This window comes from Perna viridis, chromosome 7 (assembly GCF_037379345.1).
Source record: "Perna viridis isolate PV_CMFRI_1.1 ecotype Kerala chromosome 7, ASM3737934v1, whole genome shotgun sequence".
Classification (NCBI taxonomy): domain Eukaryota; kingdom Metazoa; phylum Mollusca; class Bivalvia; order Mytilida; family Mytilidae; genus Perna; species Perna viridis.
The window spans coordinates 241,990-260,407 of record NC_142451.1 but is presented as its reverse complement, the minus strand read 5'-3'; the positions used below and the strand labels follow the sequence as shown (position 1 = coordinate 260,407).

The following is an 18,418-nucleotide window of genomic DNA, read 5'->3' as shown; positions in this document are numbered from 1 at the left end:
AAATTTTGAAATGAAAGTAGCAAGAATGCATACACTATGTATAGAATTTCAATATTGCCGATGAAAGTATTTTAACTTGATTGCATTTAAATTTTAATTATATCTTAGGGAGAATCATCGTTCGTTACAATATGATAATTTCTACTTGATTAAGATAAAAAAAAAAATCAATTTACAGCGGGAAGCTCTATCAGTAAATACAATAATTTTTGTCAAAATAAGTATCGGAAATCGAAGGCATGATATAAATATCCTGTATTTTATTAAGGACTTGGGCGAAATCTTTCCTCAAAATAGACTCTTTTGGGCGAAACAAAGATGAGCATGAAACTTTCAACAACCCTTGTATTAAAACGTAAGTATCCGTCTTTTACACTACAGCAGAAATTAACTGCAAAACACTTAATTAAGGAATTCTTATGTGTTCATGACAGTTTGAGATGTTCTGAATCGCCAACATATATGTATAAAATTTTTGCACTGTATGTAATAACATCATTATATAATGGTAAGTTTATACGAAAACGAAAAAACTGTTTTTACATTGGCAAATATGAGTTACTTTGATAGAGTAGTTTCTAAGAGTTAGGGACAATTCTTGCACTATTTATTTTCTTTTTATTAAAGCCCTGGATTCGTAATGAAAACGCTTTTTTATAAAAGTTATCCGACATTCCTAATTTGTAGTTCAAGATAACATCTGACGGGTAGTAAATAAGTCATTGTTTAGTGCTTTTGAAAATAGAATATTATATTCTCACTATACCTTTTCTTTAGAGAAACTGATATAAAGAAAAAACATGGACTTACTCTATATGTGCAGAATCTCGATGTTCTTGTTCACAAAAAGTATTTTGTCAATGCATATTTATCTTACTTTTCAACCATTGAAGGGTTAATCATTGTCTCTTTCTACTAAAGGTTATTCTTAGCTAGATATTAAACGAAAACTCATGTTTTAATGCAATGCTCAGTTTTATATCATAATTAGTGTATTTTTCATTTCAAAAAATTCTACAATACAATAGCATCATGAAATTATCCTGTATTTTTTCTCAGGACTTGGGCGAAACAAATACTCAAACTGTGTTCTTTTGGGCGAAACATAGTTTCGTAAGGTTAATTGCATACATGTATTTACTTTAAATTTTAATCATATCGTAGGGAGAATCATCGTTCGTTACCATATTTTTAAGGTAAAAAAAATCATTTTACAGCGGGCAGCTCTATCAGTGTATACAAAATTTCTCTCAAAACAGGTATCGGATAGCGAAGGCATGATATGAATATCCTGTATTTTTTCTCCGGACTTGGGCGAAACAAATACTCAAACTGTGCACTTTTGGGCGAAACATAGTTTCGAAGGTTAATTGCATACATGTATTTACTTTAAATTTTAATCATATCATCTTTCGTTACCGTATTATTAAGGTAACAAAATCATTTTACAACGGGCAGCTCTATCGTTGTAAACGATAATTTCTCTCAAAACAAGTATGGCAAAGCCAAGGCATGATATGAATATCCAGCATTTTTTCCGGACTTGGGCGAAACAAATACTCAAACTGTGCACTTTTGGGCGAAACATAGTTTCAAAGGTTAATTGCATACATGTATTTACTTTAAATTTAAATCTTATCATCGTTCGTTACCGTATTATTAAGGTAACAAAATCATTTTACAACGGGCAGCTCTATCGTTGTAAACGATAATTTCTCTCAAAACAAGTATGGCAAAGCCAAGGCATGATATGAATATCCAGCATTTTTTAAGGACTTGGGCGAAATCGTTCCTCAAAAAAGGCTCTTTTGGGCGAAACAAAGATGAGCATGAAAACTTCAACAACCCTTGTATTAAAACGTAAGTATCCGTCTTTTACACTACAGCAGAAATTAACTGCAAATCACTTTATTAAGGAATTCTTATGTGTTCATGACAGTTTGAGATGTTCTGAATTGCCAACATATATGCATAAAAATTTTTGCACTGTATGTAATAACATCATTATATAATGGTAAATTTATACGAGAACGAAAAAACTGTTTTTACATTGGCAAATATGAGTTACTTTGATAGAGTAGTTTCTTAGAGTTAGGGACAATTATTCCACTATTTATTTTCTTTTTGTTTTTTATTAAAGCTTGGGATTCGTAATGAAAACACTTTTTTATAAAAAATATCCGACATTCTCAATTTGTACTTCAAGATAGCATATGACGGGTAGGAACTAAATCACTGTTTAGTGTTTTTTTGTTTTGTTTTTTTTTGTTTTTTGTTTTTTTGTTTTTTTTTGTTTTTCAAATAAAATGTTGTAGTCACACTATACCTTTTTCTTAGAGAAACTGAATTTAAAAAAAAACATGGACTTGCTTTATATGTACAGAATCTCGATGTTGTAAACAAAAACTATTTTGTCACCGCATATTTATCTTACTTTTCAACCATTTTAGTGTTAATTATTGACTCTTTCTACTGTATTTCATTCTTAGCTAGATATTAAACACAAACTCATTTTTTAATGCAATGCTCAACTTTATATCAGAATTAGTATATTTTTCATTTGAGTAAATTCTTAAATACAACGGCATTATATAAATATCCTGTATTTTTTCTCAAGACTTGGACGAAACAAATACTCAAAAACTGTGCTCTTTTGTGCGAAACATAGTTTCGTAAGGTTAATTGCATACATGTATTTACTTTAAATTTAAATCATGTCATAGGGAGAATCATCTTTCGTTACCATATTATTAAGGTAAAAAAAATCATTTTACAGCGGGTAGTTCTATCAGTGTATACAATAATTTCTTTCAAAACATAATCGGAAAGCGAAGGCATGATATGAATATCCAGTATCTTTTTAAGGACTTGGGCGAAATCTTTCTTCAAAATAGACTCTTTTGGGCGAAACAAAGATAAGCATTAAAATTTCAACAACCCTTGTGTTAAAACGTAAGTATCCGTCCTTTGCACTACAGCAGAAATCAACTACAAAGCTCTTTATTCTGATGTGTTATTGAACAGAAAATAGGCATATTCATGACAGTTTGAGATGTTCTGAATCGCCAACATATATGTATAAAATGTTTTGCACTGGATGTAATAATATCATTATATAATGGTAAGTTTATAAGAAAACGAAAAAGATGTTTTCTTCATGGGAAATATGAGTTTATTTGAAAGTGTTATTACTAAGAGTTAGGGACAATTCTTTGACTTTTTATTTTCTTTGTTTTCTACTAAAGCCAACGATTCGTTATGAAAGAGTATACAAGGGAACCAAGGTAATAGCGGTAATCAAAGTAAATGAGGAACTCGGACTCCACTAAAAACTGGGAGCATGGACCAGGTGCACCGGTAGAGTAGCTTTTCTAGAAACACCCGCCGAGTTGCTCATAAAAAGTCAAGTCCGGGGTAGACGGACGAGGAAAAGAAGCCTATGACCCGTCAAATAAATTAGTTCTCCTGGTGCTGATGGATACACCATAACGATTCACGAGTTCATGATGACGACCATAAAACTTCTATAGTGATAACTTCAATCTTGTAGTAACATAACCCTGTACCAGAAGCCTATTTGTTAGAGTTCTAGCGCGAAACAAAAAGTCTGCGTAGTTTCGGCAAGCTCTGGCATAACGTATGAATTGAGATTTGAACACTCCATACACAGGAGCCGAAGGGATGTTGCCACAGATGAAAGGAAAGTTGACAATTCTGAACGAAATGTCATCACGTTTGTCGTAAAGTTTGGTCAATAGTTTTCCTTTATCATCGATTTCTATGTGTAGGTCAAGATATGAGGCTGACTTCACAGTGTTTGTAGTATCCTTTATCTCAAGTACTTTTGGGTAGATGCGATGTATCAAATCCCCGAAATTAGGATTGTTTAAAGATAATACGTCATCTATATAGTGGAAACTGAGATTGAAGGATCTAGCCAAACGATATTCTTTCTTTCTGATCAGATCAGCTATACAGACAGCCTCATAAGATTGACGGAATAGGTCAGCAAGAAAAGGAGCATAATTTGTTCCCATTGGAATGCCGACTGTTTGTTGAAAAACACGTCCACCACACTGGACAAATATGTTGTCGATTAAAAATTCCAGCATTTTGTAAACATCTTCCTCTGTATACATTATTTTATAAAAGTTATCCGACATTCCTTATTTGTATTTCAAGATAGCATATGACGGGTAGTAAATAAATTATTGTTTAGTGCTTTTGAAAAAAAAATGTTGCATTCACACTATACCTTTTTGGGAGAAACTGATATAAAAACATGTACTTGCTCTAAATGTGCAGAATCAAGGTGTTGTTATCAACAAAAAGTACTTTGTCACTGCATATTTATCTTACCTTTCAGTCATTTCGGGTTAATCATTGTTTCTTTTTACTGTATGTCATTCTTAGCTAGATATTAAACATAAACTCATCTTGTTAACAAAGTGCTAAACCTTATACCGGAATGATTATGAATTTCGCTTTCAATAAATTCTGGAATAGAATGGCATTATATAGATATCGAATTTTTTTTCAGGATTTTGGCGGAAGAAATTCTCAAATTATACTTTTTTGAGTTGAATTATGGTTTCATAAGGTTGAGTAACTGCTAGTATAAAACATTGTAAGTATCAGATTAATACACATTCAGTGAGCTCTTCTGTAATCAATTGAAATACGGTTTCTACTGTTTAAATGCATAGAAAGAGTAATCAACTGAACCAGGATTCCAGCGGAAATCAAAAGAATGTTATCGATTACAATCAAAACTGTGAGCATTGACCAGGTGTACTGGTAGGGTGGGCATCCTCTGCTTTTCTAGAAACACCAACTTGGTTGCTCATAAAAAGTCAAGTCCGAGGTCGACGAAAAAAAAGAAAAAATAGACGTTCAACAAATAGGTTATTATGGTGCAGATAACACAGTAACTATCCACGAGTACCTGATGACGACCATGTACTTTGTTGTGATGACTTCAATCTGGAAGCATCAGTAACCATGTTCCAAAAGTCTAACTGTAAGAATTATAGAGTGATACAAAAAGTCTGTGTAGGAACGGCAAGATCTGACTTATGATTTGTGATTTGTGAACTTTATACGCAAATACTGAAGAAATGTTGCAAAGAAAGTTTAAAATTGAAAAGAAAGTTGACAATACGGAAAGAAAAGTCATCGCGTTTGTCGTATTCTTTGTCAATATTTTCCTTTACCATCGATTTGTACGTGTAAGTCAAGATATAAGGCCGAATCAACAGTGTCGGTAGTATTCTTTATCTCAGGTTCTTATGGGAAGATGCGATGTATAAACTAGGACTGTTTAATGACAATAAATCACCTTTTTAACGGAAACAAGAGCATCTGATAAAACTATGTTATGTTCTTCGTCGGTCAACTATTATCTTTCCTTTTTGACTAGTTTGAGAAAATCTTTTGTCGTCCCTTTTATGGTCATTGGACTGTTGGAAATATTAGATACTAATAGCACGTCACATGTGACTGTTTGATGCACAGTGTGTAAGTTTGTTTACCATGTATATTGATGCTTAATTGTGTGTGGTTATAGGTGGTCTGATCCCATCAAATATTTAGAGGGAACTTCTGATAAGTTATCAACTGCTAATCTCACTGTTAATCTCGAAGTTTGAAAATCAACAGTTGACTACTTAATGCATACTATAGGTCAAGGATTAATCAAGGGAACCAAGGTTATAGCGGTAATCAAAATAATGTAATGCAGGGACAAAGACCCGACATGGAAAACAGACATACACAACAAAGAACATAAAGTAACTAAAATCATACATACAAAGTAAAGTAACAAAAGCAAATGAGCAACTCGGACTCCACTAAAAACTGGGAGCATGGACCAGGTGCACCGGTAGGGTAAGCGTCCTATGCTTTTCTAGAAACACCTGCCTACTTGCTCATAAAAAGCCAAGTCCGGGACAAACGAGGAAAGGAAAACTATGACCCGTTGAATAAATCAGTTTTCATGGTGCAGATGTCAAGAACATGTCTAACCCTTATTGTTAAAGTTGAAGCAATTGTTCAGTTCGTTACTCCAACGCAAATAATGAGGTATATGGTCATGTTTGATTTCTATAGAAATTTGTTTTCTAATTTTGCTACTGCCGTTGAACATTTAACACAACTTCTTAGTTTTAGTGAGAATCCCATCTTTCGGTCGAATGGCAAATGCCAGATAACTGTTGAAAATATAAAATCACTGTTGACTAGTTTTCCGGTCTTAATATCTCCAGATTAAGAAAATGTTTTCATACTTTTTGTAGACGCAAGCGACGTTTATGTTGGAGCTGTCCAGTGCAAGGAGAGGCCAGATCTTCTAAACCAACCAATTCCATATTTTAGGTAGAAATTAATATTGAAAAAGAATGTTTTACAATATTATAAGCTTTATAGCATTTTGATTTGTATTTAGGGGGTGTTAGAATGCTATATATGTTTATTACATTCAAGGTGAATATATTTTAGCTACTATTATACTTGTTTGATTATTATTGCTAAATACAAAAATAGTAATATTGTAAATATATTATTTTAATAAATGATTTTTTCTAGACTTTATAACCAAACAAGTACTGTTTTTCGCGACTCTTTAATGATGCATTACAATGATGTAAATTGGTCCAGAACTTTCGTAGTATTTTTAGAACATTTTTGACTTTGTACTTAAATGCTGGATTTCTTACACTCAAATTAATTTAATCGACTCATCAGTGTTTTTTTTTTTTTTTTGTTTTTTTTTGGGAGTGGGGGGGAGCTATTTTATAAAAGTGCTTTAATTCTTTAAATACTAGACTTATATACATACATTTGTACCTTGAATTAAGTGTTGAATAGTACATTGGACTCGATGGATATTAACATTTTCAATGAAATTTTTAATCATGGAATTTGTAACGTTTTATTTAAATGATTGAAATCGTAATTTTTCGCTTGTTGACTGAACTTTTTGACATTTACTAAAAAACTAACTATGTGGTATTCCATTGATATAATCAGAAATCAATGGGTTAGAATTTAACATTTAACACCCTGCCTGTAAAAAACATCACATAAAAACAAACTTGCTGAAGTATTTGATGACATTTCACTTGTCATTCTAATCACAACATGTCTACACTATAATTTAAGGAATGAATAACTGGTCTCTGTAAATACAACCTTAATGTAATTACTGATGACAGATGACTGAACGCTCCCCAACAGACCATATTTTGATTAGATACTTGAAATTATTTTTTTGCACATAGCAAAGCTCATCTGCACTATAAGTGTTACAATTTTGAATGAGACCCACCTTTGAAATTTTTAAACATGCATGTGTGCCAGATTTTGTTAAGATAGCTGCTTGCCTTAATGTTGATGTTGTTTTTATAAAACAACAACATTATACTGGCTGTTCTTTATAGCTGGAAGTCGTGAGAATAGAGATTTAATATATGCTATAAAAATATATTATTGGGCCAAGTACCAGTGAATGAAGCTCCCTAAACCTAAAAGACCGTTTGCATTTTTAGGGTGTTTTGTGAGGTTAACTTTCTTTCCAAGTTTAACTCATATCCGTTCCCTATAAAAGTCGACCACACTGATAGTATTGGTATTGCACATTTTGTCAGTGCATTCGATCTGCTAAAAAGCTATGTACAAGTGCCATTGACAAAGACAGCTTGTGAGATATCAGACGGCTTGTTTTAGTATAAAATCATGCAATTTAATATAACAAAACGCACCACTAACATTAAGAGAATTATTAATGATGTTTTGAAGGATCTTAATACATGTATCTTTGTATAAGGTAGTACAAGCATACGAACTGTGCTACGATCAATCGAACCATCCGTGTTACTTTTTATTAACCCAACATCAGGGACAAAACAGAGGTGATATTAAGCTTGTTTATATTTACATTTTCAATATATCATATCTGCCTTGATTTTGATTTTACTTTAACTATAAAAATAAATGTTATGTTTCAATGTGAAAGTGGTTGTTAGACGAAACGGTTCAAATCATTGACATCAAACAATATTGTAAAACTTTTGAACAATATGCGATATTTCGTATACTTCTCACCAGATTACTAAATTACATTTCGCACACGGAAATTATACCATTTTTCATGAATCGTACAGTCAACCTTACATGTTAAGTTGACTCTTAAATGAATAAATTTTTAAATATAGGCAAAAATATATATTAACAATAATCAGTCCTGCCTTTCTTTATTTTATGACTGTTATGACTTTTTATTGTCTGATAATTTCAATCCTGCCTTTTATTTTAAATTTGATCGTAGCAACATCCTGCAATGAATATTAAATTGTAGTTTTCTTGAGTGTACAATACAAAGTTTTGTACAAGACCCTGCGTAACCCGCTTGTTGTTAACACACATAGTATTTGTTTTCACATTTTGAAACACCATTTGCATATACATGTCGTTATGCCTGTTTTGTTTAAATCTTCGGCCGACCAAGATTGCAAGTATACTTGCAAATTATGATGTCCTTGTTGAATTATAAAACTTACACTGCAATCGGCCCTCGTGTGCGTTTCAAGAGTCAATAACAGTTAACCTTTTTACGAAATGATTTTTTCTGTAACTTGTGTACTAGACCAAATATTGAACTGATTTTCATGTCTAAGCAATAGATAAGAAGTTTTGATTAACAGTCTCAAGTAAAGCAAGCAATTGAATGAATGACAAATTTTGAACTCAAATGTATTGGTAGTAACGAGATAGTAAAATTCTACCTACAACTATGAATTACGACACACCAGTCAACTATTATTTAGGGTTGTAGTAAATCAAACACATACGTTCATTGTTGAACTGAAATGCAAAGCTTAAATGTTGATTGACAGCCATTTCCTTCCAAAAATAAAAATAACGAGGCTTGCAATGATATGAAATCACTCATCATTCATATCAAGGTCAAATTGTAAACTAGTAAAACACCTAGTACGTTACAAAAGAGGGTATCTGGTAATAAGCACTATGGGGAGTGAAGTTTATTTTGCCTTGCACTGTGATATTAATGTTACAAGTTTCAATTCAGACCAATATTAGATTAAACTTGTTCAGAATTCAAAAGAATTTCTACAAAAGAGCGTTTCATATAACTGAATAAAATGTATGTTTTAGTCATCATTTTATTGATTTAGTTAATATTTATAATATTTTTATTGACCCCTTATGGGATAAGTAAAGAAACAAATACAATATAAAAAGAAACACTATATCATATTAAGCTATTGAAACATAGAAATGAAATAAAAAATGATTAAATACGTATGCACTTAACCAATGTGGACCTCATTTTCACACTTCTAAAGACTGCTTCATTAAATCTACAACAACGGGTAATTCACCCATATCTTAATTTAGAATAAGAATAGGTTTATCAAAAGAGTCAAGTTGGCGAAATTTATTGGGAATTTATCTGACGAAACTTTTTTTTAATTTGCCCTTAACCCCTCATTTATTTTGCAATTGAAAACTCATTTAAAACTTTGCATATTTGTCAACTTCTCTTTTAACGGTGTATATTTTTATATCTACCATGTTCCAGTTCCAAGTTATGATCACTAACGCGGAACATTGTTAGCATCTTTATACTATTAAATGTTTACTTTTAAATAATCTGACATTGGAGTATTTTGTTAGCAACATACCTTTGTTCAAGAGGCATAATTGTATGAAGTCTAAAGTGGTGCCCGAATGATGGAATGGTGTACCCTAGGCATGCCACATGCTGGAGTCGTCAGGCAATAATACGGAAAACCTGGCCACAAACCATAGTGGTGCAACGTGTTTGAAAAAATGCCTTGTTCCTCGCATGTTAAAGAACCCTTCTATGGTATTCTATCGGAGTAGGAACTATTGCGCTCCACCACAGGAGGATGAATTGCCCAACCCTACCCTCCTCTCCCTATTTCCAGGGGCTATCAAACTTTGCCGACTCTATCATCCTTGTGTCCCGTCCCATTCTTCATTTCATGTTCATCGCCTGGATATACCTAAAATGTCGCTGCTCAGTAGTTAGACTCCAACATTAAATCTATCAATCAATCAATCAATCTTAAGATAGCTATACTTCATGAAGTACCGTTTACCTATCATACATGCTCTTCACACTCGATTTGTACCGTGCTCTTACCATGAAAGTGCGCTTTTTACCCAAAACATCACAGCTGTTGTAAACCGTACAATTAACATGACCATAATAACGTGCATTCTTATGACATATGTTGAAAACCTTTTTCTTTACAATGAAATACATATACCACATGAAAAAAAAAAACAACATAATACCACTGAAAACAAACATGCTTTTTTGATCAGAGGCGGTTTGTATCCGCACATTCAATGCTACTTGAAAAAAAATTGCCTATCCAAAACATACATTTTCATCATAACTGCTACAGATAGTACTTCTGAAATGTTCATAGTACTTTCCTGCCCAAGTAATATTCGTTCATCGCATCTTATTGGAAACCTACTATAAACATGGCCATTTCGCGTGAAATAGCACTTCCTACCCAAAATTATAAATGGTAATTGATAATGACGGTATATGGCAACATTATGTGCAAATACGTTTTCCTACCAAATAAATGAATGCTCATCACATCTGATTGAATGTACTCTGAATTTGGCCAATCTACTTACGAACGTCGCTTTTCTACCTAAATTATACATGCTCACCATATTTGATACTTTAAATATGACCTTCCTACATCAGATCCGATTCAAACGCTACTCTTAAAATGGTCACTCTATTTGGAAAGCAATTCCATACCCTTAATGTGCATGATTATTGCATATGGTACTGTTAACATGGCCTTACGTTTAAAATAACAGTTTCATACGCATAATTATTCCTGCTCATGAAATTTTATTCGAATATTACTTTAAACATGTTAATTTCACTTAAACAAAACTATCCGACCCAAAACATATATGCTCATCAAGTTTGATGCAGACTATACTCTTGATGTAGCGACACTAATTGACAAAGCAACTTTCTACCCCCTAATGTACATGCTTATCACATCTGTCGCGTATTGTACTCTTTACACGTCCTTATTATATAGCATGTTTACACAAACAATCACCTGATTTTAACCGTACTTTTGGCATGATCATACTACTTGAAGCAGCACTTTCCTACAAAAAGCATCCTTGCTTATTACATCTGATTCAACACCTACTCTTAACATGGCCAAACAACTTTAAATAGCACGTTCCTTGGTGAGATAAAGTTTTTGTACACATGGTAATTGCATCAGATTAGAACTTTAATCTAAATATTTCGATAGCACTTTTAAACTCAAAACATGCATAATTATTAAATCTGACGTAAAGTGAACTATATTCCTGACTTGATAACACTCTTCGAAACAGCGCTTTCTAACTCAGAATCATTCATGTTTATCAAACTGATTTGAACTCTTCTCTTATCATAGCTTTACCGTAAACTAGCACTTTTCAACCCAAAACATAAGGCTCATACCGTATTATTAACATAACAATAGCACGTTCCTACTCAAACATCCATCCTGATTTCATCTTATGTGGGCTGTACTTTAAATATGGCCATACTACTTGACAGAGCTCTTTCTTACCAAAATCATAATATCACATCACATCTGATGATGACCGATCGCTCAACACATCCATACTACTGAAAACTCATTTCTTTCCATATCATCACATCATATTCTAATCGCATTCTTAGCATAGTCATTCTCCTTCAAATATTAATTTAATCCAATTCAACCTGTTTATTATATACTCTATACATAGCTATACTACTTGGAGTAGTACTTCCCTACCCAAATTATTCATGCTCGTAAAATCTAATTCGAACATCCACTTAACACGACCTAACAATTCAAAAAAGAAAGTTATAACCCTGTTTAAAGCTGTTTATTCGATCCGATCTGATTCAACATGACCATATCACTTGAAATAAACTCTTATTGATAACATTGTCATACTATGTGAAATAGCACTTTCCCACCGAAAACATCACATCTGATGTGGACAGTACACACCATATGGCCAAATCACTTGAGATAGCACTTAACTACCAAACACATATGTGATTCTCGCATCAGTTGCCGACTTCTCTCTCAATATAGCCAAAGAACTAGGAATGGCACTTTCCTACCCCAAAATATTCATAGTCATTACATTTTCTCCGACTTCTACTGCTGACATGGACATGTAGCTAAAAATAGTACTTTCCTACTAAATTCATACATATTCATACATGTTCTTATATCTGATTTGTATCGTCCTCTTGATATAGCGAACCATACCTTATGTACTCTAAACCTTGAGTGGCAACGTAAGAACGGGTTTTCATACGAAAAGTGTATTTGTTGATTCCATCTTTTTCGTATGTGCTCAAAATATATCGGTACTATTTGAACTAGCGCTTTCCTACCCAAAACATTTACACTCACCACATCAAATTTGTACCGTATTTTTAGCATAGCCATAATACCTATCATAGCATTTTCCTACTCAAAATATACATGTTCATCTTATTTGAGGCGGACTGTACTATAACTATTGCCATACTACTTCAAAGTGCAATTCCTAACCAAAATCATACATATCCATCATATGTTATTCAAACCCTACTATTAATGTAGCCATACCACTTGAAAAAGCACTTTCCTACCAAAATCAAACATGCTCATTACATCTGATTGTACTGTACACTTAACATGACCATACTACTTGAAATGGCAAGTACGAAGTCATCACATATAATACGGAGTGATGGCATAAATTGGCTTACTACTGAGACTAGTAGTTTCTACTAAAAAGAAACTATCTGATGTGAATTGAACTCTTCATATGGACATACTACTTGCAGTATCACTTTCCAAATCAAACATATACCCTCTTCACATCTGAAATAGACTGTACTCTGAACATAGCCATACTACTTGAAACAGCATTTTCATCACAAAATTGTACATGCCCATCACAAAAGACGCCAGCAGCACTCCTAATATATATAGCCAAACTTCTTCAAACAGCACTTTCCAACATAAATATATATGTTCATTATATTTGATACATTTGTACCTAAATCATACATGCTCATCATATCTATTTCGAACCCTATTGATAACATTGTCATACTATGTGAAATAGCACTTTCCCACCGAAAAAATCACATCTGATGTGGACAGTACACATCATATGGCCAAATTACTTGAGATAGCACTTAACTACCAAACACATATGTGATTCTCGCATCAGTTGCCGATTTCTCTCTCAATATAGCCAAAGAACTTGAAATAGCCCTTTCCTACCCCAAAATATTCATAGTCATTACATTTTCTCTGACTTCTACTGCTGACATGGGCAGGTAGCTAAAATAGTACTTTCCTACTAAATTCATACATATTTATACATGTTCTTATATCTGATTTGTATCGTCCTCTTGATATAGCGAACCATACCTTATGTACTCTAAACCTTGAGTGGCAACGTAAGAACGGGTTTTCATACAAAAAGTGTACTTGTTGATTCCATCTTTTTCGTATGTGCTCAAAATATATCGGTACTATTTGAACTAGCGCTTTCCTACCCAAAACATTTACACCCACCACATCAAATTTGTACCGTATTTTTAGCATAGCCATAATACCTATCATAGCATTTTCCTACTCAAAATATACATGTTCATCTTATTTGAGGCGGACTATACTATAACTATTGCCATACTACTTCAAAGTGCAATTCCTAACCAAAATCATACATATCCATCATATGTTATTCAAACCCTACTATTAATGTAGCCATACCACTTGAAAAAGCACTTTCCTACCAACATCAAACATGCCCATTACATCTGATTGTACTGTACACTTAACATGACCATACTACTTGAAATGGCAAGTACGAAGTCATCACATATAATACGGAGTGATGGCATAAATTGGCTTACTACTGAGACTAGTAGTTTCTACTAAAAAGAAACTATCTGATGTGAATTGAACTCTTCATATGGACATGCTACTTGCAGTATCACTTTCCAAATCAAACATATACCCTCTTCACATCTGAAATAGACTGTACTCTGAACATAGCCATACTACTTGAAACAGCATTTTCATCACAAAATTGTACATGCCCATCACAAAAGACGCCAGCAGCACTCCTAATATATATAGCCAAACTTCTTCAAACAGCACTTTCCAACATAAATATATATGTTCATTATATTTGATACATTTGTACCTAAATCATACATGCTCATCATATCTATTTCGAACCCTATTGATATCATTGTCATACTATGTGAAATAGCACTTTCCCACCGAAAAAATCACATCTGATGTGGACAGTACACATCATATGGCCAAATCACTTGAGATAACACTTAACTACCAAACACATATGTGATTCTCGCATCAGTTGCCGACTTCTCTCTCAATATAGCCAAAGAACTTGAAATAGCCCTTTCCTACCCCAAAATATTCATAGTCATCACATTTTCTCTGACTTCTACTGCTGACATGGGCAGGTAGCTAAAATAGTACTTTCCTACTAAATTCATACATATTTATACATGTTCTTATATCTGATTTGTATCGTCCTCTTGATATAGCGAACCATACCTTATGTACTCTAAACCTTGAGTGGCAACGTAAGAACGGGTTTTCATACAAAAAGTGTACTTGTTGATTCCATCTTTTTCGTATGTGCTCAAAATATATCGGTACTATTTGAACTAGCGCTTTCCTACCCAAAACATTTACACTCACCACATCAAATTTGTACCGTATTTTTAGCATAGCCATAATACCTATCATAGCATTTTCCTACTTAAAATATACATGTTCATCTTATTTAACGCGGACTGTACTATAACTATTGCCATACTACTTCAAAGTGCAATTCCTAACCAAAATCATACATATCCATCATATGTTATTCAAACCCTACTATTAATATAGCCATACCACTTGAAAAAGCACTTTCCTACCAAAATCAAACACGCTCATTACATCTGATTGTACTGTACACTTAACATGACCATACTACTTGAAATGGCAAGTACGAAGTCATCACATATAATACGGAATGTTGGCATAATTTGGCTTACTACTGAGACTAGTAATTTCTTCTGAAAAGAAACCATCTGATGTGAATTGTACTCTTCATATGGCCGTACTATTTGCAGTATCACTTTCCAAATCAAACATATACCCTCTTCACATCTGAAATAGACTGTACTCTGAACATAGCGATACTACTTGAAACAGCATTTTCATCACAAAATTGTACATGCCCATCACAAAAGACGCCAGCAGCACTCCTATTATATATGGCCAAACTTCTTCAAACAGCACTTTCCAACATAAATATATATGCCCATTATATTTGATACATTTGTACCTAAATCATACATGCTCATCACATCTATTTCGAACACTATTGATAACATTGTCATACTATGTGAAATAGCACTTTCCCACCGAAAACATCACATCTAATGTGTACAGTTTCCTTTACCTAGCTGGGGAGGGGACATTTTGTATACTGGTACATCCATAGATAGTATTCATGACATAATATTTTACAGTGAACAATATTTAATTCTTTTTTTTTTCTCTAGGGCGTTTTGCTCTCTCTGAGGTGTGTTGACTACTCAAATATTGTGTTATTGTATTAATTTGAAATGTACATTATGCTTATGTACTTAATCTTTTTCAATGTAGAAAACTGGGATAGGGAATGGTGTGATGTGTAATAAAAATGTTGAGGTATAGAACTTTGCAAGAGATCTTAAATGGATAAAATTGTGGCCTTTCAATCTATCAATTCAAACATTAATTGATACTCATCTCACTTTGTTTTAAACTTATAAAAAGAGATTTGATATAAACATCCATATGTTACGAAAAAGATAAAAATGGACCAACAGTGTTGCTTCTTATTGACTTTAAGATCACATTATGATTTACTTTAATGATAATAGCTGTAAGGCTAATCATATTTGCATAATTAAGAGCGTCCTGATTATATTGCTAGCTGCCTTGAGAACGTCGAACGATTTCTGTTAAAGCGCTTTTAAGTGGCTTTTTGACCAATTAAATTTTATTTGTTAAATCATTTTATACAGTACCTTATGATGGACAATTAATTTTGATTCACCTTTACCTAGAATGATAGGAAAGTTTTGATATAATCATAATAAAAGCAAGGAAATATCCGATATTTACGAGTGCATTTATGCACTCTTGATTTGTTGATTGTTCACAATAATAATTCTAAATGATGGAAATAGACTATAAATATGGGCTGGATTATTTTGGTTTTGCAACTGGCACACCTCGTGAGCTGACGAGACTTTATTGATGTTATTTTTATAAACTATAATGTAGAAAATGGATTTAGAATGTTATGAATCTGAATTAGATAAGCCTGTATGCACCAACTTTAAATCCTTTGAATTTCAAACGGTTCAGTACAATGTCAATTAATTGACAATCGAATGGATGATTGAATTATGTGAAGAAGAATCAACGGATAATGTAGCACTTCTAGCAGTGAATTATATTGATAGGTACATGTCATTGATAGATATTGATCGGACACAACTGCAACTTTTGGGGGCTGTTGGATTACTTGTTGCATCAAAACTAGGGAAAACAGATCCAATAAAACCACAAAAACTTATTTCATGTGCAGGAAATTATTTCACCCTGAAAGACATGTATGCAATGGAATCATCAGTTTTGAGAACACTGAACTGGGGATTGTTATCCGTTACACCTACTGATTTTCTGATCATTTTTTGAATTTAATGACAATTGCAGTTAATTTGCGAGACAAGACATGCTCAAAAATTCATTTACGTATGCAATTTACTGAAATGGGATTTATTATGCACAAACCATCAGTGATAGCCGCAGCAAGTGTTGCAGAAGCAATTAATGGGCTTAAGAAAAAATTCGATTCCGTTGACGAATTGTTGTAGACTTAACGTGACGTAGGGGGTATAGATGGTGATTGCTTGTAATTATGCCAGGAGCAAATTAAACGTATATTATCAATTAATTTACAAGAATAACATTCGACTTGCCATCAAAATTCTATGAAAAGCTCTAATTTCCTGAGCTACACTTCGAAATCGATGGTAAAGGAAAATTATTGACCAAACTTTACCACAAATGTGATTACTTTTCATTCAGAATTGTCAACTTTCCTTTCATCTGTGGCAACATCCCTTCGGCTCCTGTGTATGGAGTGTTCATATCACAACTCATACGCTATGCCAGAGCTTGCCGAAACTACGCAGACTTTTGTATCGCGCTAAAAGTCTGACAAATAGGCTTCTGGAACAGGGTTATATTGCTACAAGATTGAAGTCATCACTACAGAAGTTTTATGGTCGTCATCATGAACTCGTGGATTGTTATGATGTATCCATCAGCACCATGAAAACTGATTTATTCAAAGGGTCATGGTTTGCCTTTCCTCGTTTGTCTACCCCGGACTTGACTTTTTATGAGCAACTCGGCGGGTGTTTCTAGAAAAGCAGGGGCCGCTTACCCTATCGGTGCACCTGGTCCATGCTCCCATGTCTCCTATTCGTCGGAATATCCCAAAACCTGAGTTTTATCACATTAATTCTCTAAAATCTTCGTTTAGGAGAAAAAAATCTGCACATCCGGTCCTTAGACGTTGCCAATATCGCGTTTACATGATTGATTGTATGGCAAAAATAATGACCGGTAAAAATATTTAGTTTGTATTTTTTTTCTCCAAAATGCATGTCTCCCTCCTAACAAGTTGGGGAGTAATTGTAGGTATTAGGCATTTCAATAAAAAAAGGAGGCGTCATTAATATATAATTAATGTACAGAAAAGAAGACATTTGAAATATTTAGTGTATCTCAATTTAACCATTTAATTGATGATACAAACTTGAATGAAAATAATGTGCGTCAGTTAAAACAAAATCTCCTCTATAATTGAGTTAGTCGAAGTTTGGGTTTTCAAATACTTGATACATAAAGTAGAAAATACATAATTCTAAATATTTGCTTTCAATCGTGTGACTCGAATATCCACGTTAATTGATAAAAACAAATCTATTCATGGATAGGATACACAAGGATGTGGTTCATATTTTGTAAAATGTCCTTAGATTTGTTTGAACAAGCGTACAAACAAGACGGGGTTTAGATTGTTAAGCGCCTTTTATCTATCTGACCCATGTAAATAAATATGCCATAAAACGACTATGAAGAACAAAACTATTTCAGAGTTGTAGGCGTAACTATTTAATTCTATAATGAAGTGACATGTCACCACATGGATAAAATCTCATAGACATGAAAGATTGCGGTCT

The 18,418-nt window shown here is 33.2% G+C and overlaps 2 protein-coding genes across 17 annotated transcripts in view; both read left to right on the top strand.

Annotated features, from left to right (window-relative positions):
• Positions 1–18,418, top strand: part of LOC148610844 (uncharacterized) — a 109,046-nt gene that overhangs the window by 18,940 nt on the left and 71,688 nt on the right. The window lies entirely within an intron of this gene.
• LOC148610847 (uncharacterized) overlaps positions 1–18,418 on the top strand; it is a 32,694-nt gene that overhangs the window by 5,524 nt on the left and 8,752 nt on the right. For 3 of the 8 annotated variants that reach the window (XR_015923968.1, XR_015923967.1, XR_015923969.1), the window contains 3 exons: positions 269–355; positions 4,541–4,627; positions 6,294–6,372. Coding sequence is in view for 2 of the 8 variants with exons in the window: in XM_088590594.1 (XP_088446720.1) it covers positions 269–355; positions 1,774–1,864 (178 nt within the window). In the remaining 6 variants the exon portion in view is untranslated. Of the gene's footprint in view, positions 1–268; positions 3,289–4,540; positions 4,628–6,293; positions 6,373–18,418 lie in introns of those variants that run through there. The other 5 variants (XR_015923972.1, XM_088590594.1, XR_015923971.1 and 2 more) reach the window with 4 other exon arrangements.